The sequence below is a fragment of the Arachis ipaensis genome, chromosome B03 (assembly GCF_000816755.2).
Source record: "Arachis ipaensis cultivar K30076 chromosome B03, Araip1.1, whole genome shotgun sequence".
NCBI lineage: Eukaryota > Viridiplantae > Streptophyta > Magnoliopsida > Fabales > Fabaceae > Arachis > Arachis ipaensis.
In genome coordinates, this window is record NC_029787.2 from 5,800,159 (window position 1) to 5,812,700 (window position 12,542).

The 12,542-nt window shown below is 33.0% G+C and overlaps 1 protein-coding gene across 1 annotated transcript; it reads left to right on the top strand.

Annotated features, from left to right (window-relative positions):
- Positions 7,411–9,375, top strand: LOC107629013 (serine/threonine-protein kinase UCNL-like). Its single transcript, XM_016331680.2, has one exon. It carries the CDS (start codon positions 7,651–7,653, stop codon positions 9,004–9,006), a length of 1,356 nt encoding a protein of 451 aa, XP_016187166.1. The 5' UTR covers positions 7,411–7,650; the 3' UTR covers positions 9,007–9,375.

The window sequence follows — 12,542 nt, forward strand, 5'->3', positions numbered from 1 at the left end:
TAGGTAAAGTATTAAATTGGTCCGGGCGTAATTCTATTTTGGTGCTTAAAGTTTAAAGTGTTTTATTTGAATCTAAAAAAATTTTATTAGCTTCAATGTAGTCTTACCGTGAGGTCAAAGTTAAATAATTAATGGTATGTCCTACATGACAGTAGTATAAGAACAAAATCGATAATCTGAAGAACAAGTACAAGTTCTAGAGGCACAAAATTAACTGTGGATGCATCAATGCATTTATTTATCATTTTTATTACAATTTAAATGAAATATTTTTTATAGAACTAAGGAGAATGATAAATAAATGTATTGATGCATTCATAGTTGATTTTGTGCCTTTGGAGCTTGTACTTGTTCTCCAGATTATCGACATTGTTCTTGTACTGCTGTCATGTAGGACATTTTATTAATTATTTAATTTCGATCTCACGGTGGGACTAAATTGAAACTAAATGAAACTTTTTTTTATTCAAATAGGACACTTTAAACCTTAAGGACCAAAACAGGATTACACACAAACGTACGGGACCCATTTAGTACTTTACCCTATATATTATTAATTAGAGTAAAGTTATTGAGAGAACTGTTTAGTGGATATTATAAATAGGTGTGAGGAATGTAAATTTATAGTAAGAGCGTGTTTCTTATTTTATATTTTCAATAGAATTCATTGTTTTCATATTTCTCAAAAAAAATTTTCTATTCAAGAATTCTCTACTGCTTAATTTTTCTTCCTTGGTTTCACTGCAAAATTATTCTCTAAGGTTTTCAATTCCCTACTTATGGTATTCAGAGCCTATAATCTTAGTCATCTTTGTCATGGAGATTATCCTCTCTGACTCTTCCAAGAAGACTTTCTCACCAATCTCAAACAAACTCACTCAAGACAATTATAGCACATGGAGACACACGACAATGTTAATAATTCAGAGCTTCTCGATAGAAGATCATCTATACAGCTCCAAGATTCCGCCACAGTTCGTGACTAATGAAGCGACCAAAATAATTTCTGAATCGGGGAAGTACAAGACATGAAAATTACAAGATTTAACTCTCACTACTTGACTTGTAGAATCAATGACTACCAGCATCAAGAACAGGATAATTCATCTCTCACAATTTTATGAAGTTTGGGAAAGAATCGAAAAATAATTTGAAGATGCTTCCGCTTCACGAATTTAGAGTTTAAAATCTCAACTCAAATCATGTAAGAAAAATGAAACCGTTTCTGACTTTCTGAACAATATTCGAAATGTGGTTGATGCCCTTTTTACTCTCGGCTATAAGGTACCTGACTCAGATCACATACAAGCAATAATCGGTGGTCTTAATGAAGACTACACTGTATACATTAGTTCGGTAATGTCAAGGCTTAGGACCTTCAAGGTCGCAGATGCTAAATCCTATCTGCTTGCGTTTGATGATGTGCTGGACAGGTTCAAGAAACCTAATGTATGTATGCTTGTAGCTCATTATGCTCAATCCTCCTCATCATTTGAATATCAAAGAGGTGGAGGCTTTCGAAGAGGCCGTGGTGGCCGCAGTAATCGTGGAGGACATTTTGGATACACTCAAAATCGTCCTCAATGCCAATTATGTGGAAGGCAAGGACATATTGTGTGGAACTGCTTCCATCATTTTGATCCTGCTTTTTAGCCTAATTCTACAACCAACTCTATATCAATGCAAATTTCATATAGTAATACACAACCACCCCTTCCATCCTCCAATTTTTATCAACCTATGGCATATCTTACCCATTTCTCTTCAGTAAGTAAGCTTCTTGGCTACCGGACTCAGGAGCGAGTCATCATGTCACTTCAGATCCAGGAAATCTCCTCACAGCATCACCAAATCCTTCAGATAATGATCAGCTCTTTGTAGGTAATGGGTCAGGTATTCCAATAACTCATTTTGGTTCTTCAATTCTTTTTTATTCCTCTTCAAATATTGCTTTTCATTTAAAGAACTTACTTTTTGTACCACAAATTACTCAAAATTTATTGAGTGTTTCTAAATTCGTAGCTGATAACTATGTCTACTTTGAATTTTGGCCTGATTATTGTGCTATTCATGATCAGGATACCAAAGAACTTCTCCTACAAGGCATGTCTAGAAATGGTACTTACTCTTTTGATAACCTTCGAGTACCAAAAAATTTGTCTAATACCTCAGTAGATAACCTGTCTAGTTCTAGATTTCAATATTCTAGTGCTTATACTACTACTGCACAGCTACCTAATCAGTCTTTAGATTCTAGTGCATATCCTGTTTCCAAATGTAATCAGAATAACACCATGGATTTATGGCATAAAAGATTAGGCCATAGTTCTCTCAAAACTGTAATGGATGTTATGAATAAAAGTTCTTTACATTTTAGTTCTCATTCTGTTGCTAATCATGTATGTGAAATCTGTCCTTTAGCTAAGATGCATAGATTGCATTTTTCTTTAAATGATACTGTGTATATGACACCTTTAGAACTTGTTTTTGTGGATATCGAAGGGCCTGCTCCTGTAATATCAAGAAGTGGATTTAGATATTACATTTCTTTTGTTGATGTACATTCTAAATACACATGCATTTTTTTACTCACTAATAAATCTCAGTCTTTAGTAGCTTTTCAGAATTATAAAACATTCATAGAAAATCAAACTGGATAGAAAATAAAGGCTTTACAAACGAATTTGGAAACGAAATTTATGTCACATGCTTTCACTGATTTTCTTGCAACTGAAGGTATACATCATAGAAAATCATGTCCCTATACTCATCATCAACAAGAAAGTGTTAAGAGAAAGCATAGGCATATTACAGAAGTGGGTCCCTCTCTCTTAGCTACAGCTTTTTTGTCTATGCATTTTTGAGAATATGCCTTTTTGAGTTCTGTTTATATCATTAACAGACTTTCTACCCCAGTTTTTGATAACAAAAGTCTTTGAAGTTCTTTTTAAGCATCAACCAGATTATACCTTTTTAAAAATTTTTGGATGTATGTGTTTTCCTTTCTTAAGACCTTATAGTAAAACTAAATTTAATTACAAATCTGAACCATATTTATTTTTAGGATATGATTCAAATTTCAAAGGCTATAAGTGTATGGCACAAAATGGTAAAATTTATATGGCTCGACATGTTTTGTTTCATTAGCATACTTTTCCATATCAAAAATTATTTTCTAACATCTTGGATAGTGATGATTCTTCCAAGAATAATCCAAATAGTGGTAGCCAGCTTAAGGCCCTGCATTTACCATCATTGATTCAACTCCACCATCAATGTCCTCATCTAATTAAGATACAAAGTCTTTGAGTGTAGGTTCAGACACTGTATTACAAATTATAAGTGGACCATTGCATGATACAGCATCTCCTTCTCACTCAAGCTTGGACACTGATGACAGTACTTCTATTCATGAGAATGAGGAGATCAGAATTCTAGAATGTCACCCACCTTCAGCATCTCATACTAATTCTCCTCCGGACATGATTCGTATTAGTGGTATTGAAACTAGCATTCCTTCCATTTCTTCAACAAATGCTCATCCGATGACAACAAGATCAAAATATGGAGTGTTCAAACCAAAAGCCTTAACTGTTCAACAAAATGATCTACTACATACTATTCCAAGGACTGTGGCTGAAGCTTTACAATGTTCTCATTGGAGAGAGGCAATGAATAAGGAGTTTGCTGCTTTCTAGAAGTGCAAGACATGGGAATTAACAGAACCACCAGCTAATGCCATAATTATTGGAAAGTAAGTGGGTGTTTGCTATAAAGAAAATTTCTAAAGGTGATATTCTAAGGTATAAGGCAAGACTTGTTAGACAGGGTTTTCATCAAGTGGAAGGTATAGACTATGATCAAATCTATAGTCCAGTGGTAAGGCCTTCCACCATTAAAGTTATCTTAACTATTGCTGTCTCATTAAGTTGGCCATTGAGACAGTTTGATTTTGATAATGCATTTCTTAATGGCACCTTAAATGAGACAGTATACATGATGCAACTTCAGGGATACTCTACAAAGGGTGAACAGCTAGTGTGCAAGTTAAACAAGGTCATTTATGGTCTAAAGCAAGCATCGAGGGCCTGGTACTACTCTTCAACAGTTTGGATTTAAAGAAACCAGATCTGATGTGTCTTTATTTGTTAGATTTTTTATTCCAATGTGATTTACTTGTTAGTTTATGTATATGATATAATTGTTACCAGTAATAATGCTGCAGAATTAGATAAATTAATTTATCAATTGAACAATATTTTTTTGTTAAAGGATATGGGGAAGTTTAGTTATTTTTTAGACTTGGAAGCTTCATATTTGTCTATAGGTAGTATCCACATTTCACAAACTAAATATGCATCTGAATTACTCAAGAGAGCTGGAATGGAGACTGCGAATTTGATGCCTACCCCAATGATGTCCAGCACAAAGCTTTCAGCTCATTATTTGGAACCTTTCCATGATCCCAAACTGTACAGATTAATAGTTTGTGCACTTCAATATCTCACAATGACAAGATCAGATATTGCCTTTGCTATCAACAGAGTATCTCAGTTTATGCATCAACTAACATTCCTGCATTGGAAGACTGTAAAAAGAATTCTGAGATATGTAAAAGGTACTGTGGATCATGACTTATTATTTTCTAAATCTACTGATTTTAGGTTGTTGGCTTTTTTCAGATGCTGATTGGGGTAGAGATCTGGATGATAGAAAATGAATCACTGAATTTTGTGTTTATCTTGGGTGCAATAATCTGATCTCATGGAAGAGTAATAAGCAGACAAAGGTAAACAGGAGCAGTACTGAAGCAGAGTATAGGGCAATGTGTGCTGCACAAACTAAGCTAATGTCCATACATAAGCTTTTGGGAGAGCTTCGAATCCCACAAACTATGTCACCAACCATCTTCTGTGACAATCAAAGTGCCTGTCTATTGGCTGCAAATCCGGTTTTACATAGTAGATGTAAACACCTTGAGTTGGATTTGTATTTTTTAAGGGATTTAGTAAATCAAAAATCTCTCTATGTTGTTAATATACCCTCTCAAGATCAGGTGGCCGATTCTTTAACTAAATCATTGTCTCTGAGTTTGTTTCAGAAATACAGGTTCAAACTGCGATTTCGAGACAAATCGTGCCTCAGTTTGAGGGGAAGTATTGAGAGAACTATTTAGTGGATATTATAAATAGGTGTTAGGAATGTAAATTTGTAGTAAAAGCATGTTTTTTATTTTAGAATTCATTGTTTTCATATTTCTCAAGAAATCTTCTCTATTCAAGAATTTTCTGCTACTTAATTTTTCTTCCTTAGTTTCACTGCAAAATTGTTCTCTAGAATTTTCAATTCCCTTCTTAAAAGTGATAATTATATTCTTAAAATTTTTTATTTCGGACTAATTTAATTAGTTTTTGAATAAAAAATGGTAGGTATGTATATTCTTCTATTAATGAATAGTGTAAAATAAATTGGAATTACTAATATATTTTATTGTGATATGTGTTTTGTTGTTGTCACACGAATATAGAAACAATAAAATTTTGGACAATGAAACATTTATTATTTTTTGAGTTGACTGTTCTCTATTTATCATGAATCCTACTAAATTAGGTGAAGTTTCATTTACTCCAAAAATTATCACAATTTTTTATAAATAGACACATCACAATAGTTAATAGAACATATAAATACTATCGTTAAATTTTACGTGATAAATTAATAAAAAACATTACGTATTGTCTATCATTATTTACTATCGTAAAAAATTAAATTAATATATATTTTTCTTTAGATACTATTTAAGTTGAATGGAAATCTTCAAGATCTAACTATTAGTTTACTCTATAAATAATTATCATTGTATCTTCAATAATAAGACCTACTTGTAAATGATTATTTAAGAATGAATAAGTTTTTATTGAATTCAAATACTACTATGAAAAATCCTTCCCTATATAAGATATTTTTGCATTGTTTTTAAGAAAATGCCTCATTTTTTTTTTCTTGCTCCGATCATCGTCGGGTTGTATCATTCTAGTACCATATATATATGCAAATCTTAATGACTATACCGAAACATCCAAAACATATATATATAAAAAAATAAAGACTGTAAAAGAGACAAAAAAATAATAAAATAAATCATATAACAAAAATTAAATCAATATATTACATTACATATGATATATAATAACTAGCAATATAGTAAAAATTCAAAAAACAATAAGGCTCGATTTGATAAAAAAATTTAAAGCGATANNTGATAAAAAAATTATCAAAGATAATTTTTGTAATTTGTAGTTATTATTAAAAATAATTTTTATTTTAATTTATTAATAGACATCATTATCACAACTTTTAAAAAATATATTTAAAAGCCAATTTTAATAAATTACTGTTGAAAATTTAAGGTTTTACCATCTCAAGCCTAAGTATATTTTGTTTTATATTTTGAAAGGAAGAGAAAATGAAAATGAGATTATTAGCTATCTGACTAGAAATCCTATTAGTTATATATATATGTATTGAAATGCTTGATATTTTATATTTTCCAAGATAAATCCACAACAGATACTTTTAAATATTTCTTGCTCCCTCCATTCCTTCTATATATATGCAAATAAATTTACTACATTATTATTAAATACATTCATATAAAAGTTAATATATAATATGAATTAAAGTTAATATATAATATAAATTAGAGTAAAATGATAATTATATTTTTAAAATATTTTATTTTAGATTAATATATTTTTAAATAAAAAAATATTAATTAGATCCTTCATAATAATAAATAGTAGACATATATATTTTTTTATTAATGAATAATATAAAATAAATTAAAATTATTAATGTATTTTATTGTGATATGTGTCTTGTTGCTGTCACGTAAATATGAAAATGATAAAGTTTTGGACAATAAATTATTTATTATTTTTTGAGTTGACTGTTTTCTATTTATCATGAATCATACTAAATCAAGTAAAATTTTATTCGCTTCAAAAGTTACTTACGATCTTTTATAAATAGACACATCACAATAGTTAACGGTACATATAAGTATTATTGTTAAATTTTACATAATAAATTAATAGAAAGACATTAGATGTTGATATATTTTTTTTAGATACTATTTAATTTGAGATTAAAATCTTCAAGACCTAACTATTAGTTTATTTAATAAATTATCATGGTATCTTCAATAATAAGACCTGCTTGTAAATGATTATTTATGATGAATAAGCTTTTATTGAATTCAAATACTACTATGAAAATCCTTCCCTAACATATTTTTGCATTTTTTTTTAAGAAACTGCCTCTTTTTGTTTCTTGCTCCTCGTCAGATTGTAAATAATATTATTATAGGAATTTTGTTTGTGTTGTTGCAGTCACATTTTGACACACAAGAAATGAGATGAATAGGAATTGAAGCTGTTATTTGAGAAGTTTTTTGACCAAAGAAAATAAAATGAAAAGAAGGAGAGTCAAAAGAAAAGCTAAGAAAAAGAAAAACACAGAAAAGAAAAGGGCTATAAAAAGCATATCCAGACCAACCCAACCAACCTTGTATATTTGTTTCCACATACACTCACTCTTCTTCATCCCATTCAATTCAATTCAATTCTTCACACAAACTCCAATCCATCCATGTCCACCAACGACATGGATTTCCCATTACCACCCTCACCACCACCACCACCAACAACAACCCCTCACCCTCTTAACCTAGACAACCTTAAAGCCCTCAAAATCCTTGGCAAAGGTGCCATGGGCACCGTCTTCCTCGTCCACGACACCACCGCCACCTCTACCACCATGTTCGCCCTCAAGGTCGTCGACAAAACCACCCTCCACGGCAAGCTTGACGCCGACCGCCGCGCCCGCTGGGAAATCGAAGTCCTCTCCAAGCTCTCCGGCCACCCCTTCCTCCCTTCCCTCTTGGGCTCCCTCGACACTCCGGACTTCCTCGCCTGGGCCCTACCATACTGCCCCGGCGGCGACCTCAACCGTCTCCGCTACCGGCAAAACGACCGGGTGTTCTCCCCCTCCGTCATCCGGTTCTACCTCGCAGAGATTCTCTGCGCCCTCCACCACCTCCATTCCCTCGGTATCGCGTACCGTGACCTCAAACCGGAAAATGTCCTCATCCAACACAACGGTCACGTGACACTCACGGACTTCGACCTCTCACGCAAACTCACACCCAAAACCGTTGCAACAACCTCTCATACGGTTACAACAGTTGCAACTGACATTACCAACAAAGGTAACAGCATTCCGCCATCGGTTCCCGTGGATCCTAATAAGATTCCATCAGAACCTCCTCATCGCAGGAGACACCGCCGGAACTTCACCCGGTGGTTCCCGCTCCACTCGCCGGATGCAGCTCGTAAGAACTTGAAGAAAGTGAAATCCGCCAGAGTCAGTCCGGTGAGTCGACGCAGGACGAGTTTCATCGGCGACGGCGAGAGGTCCAACTCGTTCGTTGGTACCGAGGAGTACGTGGCGCCGGAGGTGGTGCGCGGCGAGGGACACGATTTCGCCGTGGATTGGTGGGCGCTGGGGATTCTGGCGTACGAGATGATGTACGGTACGACGCCGTTTAAGGGGAAGAACCGCAAGGATACGTTCAGGAATGTGTTAGTGAAGTCGCCGGAGTTCGTTGGAAAACGGTCGTCGCTGACGGATCTCATCGAGAAGCTTCTGGAGAAGGAACCGACGGCGAGATTGGGGTACACTCGCGGAGCCGATGAGATCAAGGAGCACAAGTTCTTCCGAGGTGTAAGGTGGGACATGTTGACGGAGGTGGTGCGGCCGCCGTTCATTCCGGGCAGGAACGACGCCGGAGCCGTTGAATCGATGGAGGGTTTGTTAGGTGGAGAGGGCGGCGTGAACATTAGAGATTATTTTCAAAGGTCGCGGTTGCCGCCGTCTTTGCCACCCTCGCCGTTGCCCTCGCCGTCCGGCAAGTTCAAGAGGAATGTTTCTCTATCGGAATTCTAATGGTCACGTGCGAGGGCATTGATGGCGCGTGGAAGAGTTAGTTATTCGGTTTATTTTTTTAACGGTGTTTACGTTGTGATTTGCTGTGCACATATAGAATAACGGTAGATCTTGAAAGAAAATCGCTAATCGGATTAGTGGTAGTTAGTTATATAGCCAAGAGTTGTAGAATACCATTGTTTTGTACGTGGAAAAAAATAACCCTTTTCCTTTTAGTTTTAACTTTTACGTGTTTAATTTCACATATGGAACCATTTTAATGAGGTGAATATCTGGTCAACATTATTAACAACATTGCATGCACATATTTAATTAAGATATATATGGACTCTTGTTCAAGTTAAACATGATTATTTTTATTAAGTGCGACCTTCAAGTTCAAGGTGCATTGAGTGCAAATTATTCGAAATCATAGCTGTTAGCAGATTTTTCCCCTGTAAAGTTCGTGTTGCCATTATCCAACTATAATACTTACAATTTTCATACTAATAACTAACAAGGCACCTCTTTTTGAGAGAAAAGTATGTAATTAGTTTGCATCATCTGATTGAAATAAATAAAAGAGGACCGTAATGACACTTTCCACTGTTTTTTATCTTATGCATTTGTTAGTGGTAATAATAATGCGCAACTAATTAAAGTAGTGTACAAGTAATTTTTCAATCAATATTCAGTTAGATTTGTTATTTTATCTTTTAATTTTATCATTTTTTTCTCTTCATCTGAATTTTTTGATGGCAGAGTATCTACTGAAAAAATAATTTGATTCGTAGTCAAACCGATTTATTTAACACATACTCATCAACGTATTTTCTGGCTTCACAATTTTATGGTTTGATTTGCAAAAGGTTCGACATATGAAAAATAAAAAGATTATGTTACGTATACATACACTAAAATCAGCCATTAGTATAAAAATATATATATTAAAATAGATTAAATCACACGTATATTTATACCCAAATATATTAGTAACTGATTTTAATAATTGATTTTGGTGTATGAATAACATCTTTAAAAACAAAAATATAACCAGTAAATTATGTTTTATATGATAACTAATAATTTACTATATATATGGCGAAACAGGTTGCTAAATTAAATCATGGTTTAGGTAAACTAATTGACTTCGTAGGATGCACACAAATTATTATTATTAGGGAACTAAGTTATTAAACGATAGAAATTAACAACTTATCTTTCACGCCAAGATAAACTTGGTCCATAGTGCTTGTTCGTAAACTTGTTCCATAATATTTTTTTTTTGTTTTTTATGTAAACTTAAACCCAAAACCACATTAAAACCTATTAATTCACAAATAATAATAATAATATAGTTTAATTTCGATTTTTCATAGCTTCAATATATGGATATAAGGAATATCCTTGTCAATTAAGTAGGAGAATGTGATACTTGGAAGTGAGTAAAAGCAAGGAATGGGTTCCCTTGTGAAATAGCGGTAGTAACATGAAAATTGAAAGGTTTGCCTTGTGTCCATCAATTTTGGGTATTCATCCTATGCCAAGTTAGTTAAAAGGATACGATTCCTGATAAGGTCCCACATTATTAGTGCAATGTAATGCAAACACGTCCTTTTGTCTTCAATATAATGTATAGGATAGGACAAATAATCATGTTGGATAGCGATTAATGCAATTAGCATTAGCATACATTGAAAAGATTTAATTTGTTCCTTAGTCAAAGGTGCCTTCAGTTTGACTAGGAAATAGACTGCATAATTGAACTGTTATGTTTGCCGAAAGTTATTGGCTATATAATTACAAAGTAAGATGATTGTGAAAGTGATTGGAAAGCCATATATATAGGATCAACTTAATCCAATAATTTCGCACCTACCTGGAAATTACACAACTTAAAGTTGTACACGTCATAAGTATATGAGTTTTAAGTAATAAGTGTTTTAAGGATACTAGTTAAAATCATCTTCAATATAAGGTTTTTCTAGTTCTTATAAATTTTGTATATAATAATGGAAATGACTTTATAGAAAACTTAATAAATCACTTTGTTAGCTATTGCCAGAAATAGATGTTTATAAAATTAATGTTTTTGGTATGATAATCTTACTCGATTAATGTTACTTCAATTCTCAGCCCAAATATTTAAGCCCAAGAAGTTTATAAATCCATCAAGAAAACTCTGTTGTATGCTTGGTTTGGGGGCTTTTTTTGGCACTTTGGAGGCCCTAAGCCGGAGACAAGAGACAATAAAAAAAGGGGAAATAGACTGCACAACTTGTTAGGACCGTCTAAACTGGCAGCCTTTTGTCTCTAAAAACATGTTTGTTTATATTTTCGGCTAAATGGTATGAGTTTGATTAACCTAAAAAAATGACGGATATACGGACTAGTTCGCAAATTAGATAGATGGTCTGTTGACATTTTTAATTCTTTAAAAAAATGAAAAACACATTCTGACTCACTAAAAATTTGTAAGTTAACGATTATGTGGTCAAAATGTAACATTTTTTAAAGTCTATAATTAGATTCTGTTACTTTCATTTTAAAAAAATATAAAAAATAAATAAAATAAATCTGTTTAACCCGTCAAACTAGTCACAAATGGTCTGTATCTAAAATTTTTGCCCCGCAAACAAGGAAAAATTAAACAGACAAACCCGTTTAGCCCACAAAACTAAATGAACAAGGTTGGTCATTTGAGAACCTTACAATTGATTAGCTCATTTACATAAGGTACTAGCATATCTTTTAACTTATTTTATTTTCGCATGGATAATGTCTATAGTTAGAATTTGGATCTTCTAAATTTTAAATTTGTAGTTTAGAGGATAAAGTGTGATCTTCTACTCTTGAATGATTTTTCTCTCATATTTATTCTTGGTCTCACCTATAAAATAAATAGTGAGAGATCACACTTTATTTTTTAAAGTAAAATTCAAACTTTAGATAATTCAAATCTCTATAGTTGAGCTATGCTTATACTTTGTCTGTATATAAACTGAAATCCCATACTTAAAATAAATAAAACAAAATAAAGATCCCTTAGTAGTTTAGAACACTATGGTCCACTAAGGGCACAACTTGCAGGAATTCGACTTGAACCAATCCAATTCAAGAAAATTCAAGTTGATGAGACTATAGAGACTCCACCTTCTATAACTGATGAATGGTTGAGACCTTATAGCTTGTGGTCTTACTGAAAACCGTACCTTTAGAACATTTAATTAATATGAAAAATATCTTTATAGTAGGGTTACTTAATTTAATTTTTCCTTGCAACTGCATCCCGAAAAGTTAATACTTGATGATAACCATAAATAATCTTTAATTTTCCAAATGGAAATGGTATTGGAATTTTTGGAGTAACTCCACTAACTTGGTTAGAACAAGGTCATGGTTACACTGCGTGTTTGCTTGCTTGTTTTGACATTAAGAGCTTCTTCTTAACGTATAAGCAATCTTACACTTGATTGTGACTCTTTATGGATTGGGTTTAATTAATTAATATTATAAATTGATTGCTCAAAAATCGAAATTAAAGAGTGAAAGCCAAA

Bases quoted from the DNA above. Each gene is read 5' to 3' on its own strand.
- LOC107629013 (XM_016331680.2), top strand. From the start codon at position 7,651: ATGTCCACCAACGACATGGATTTCCCATTACCACCCTCACCACCACCA.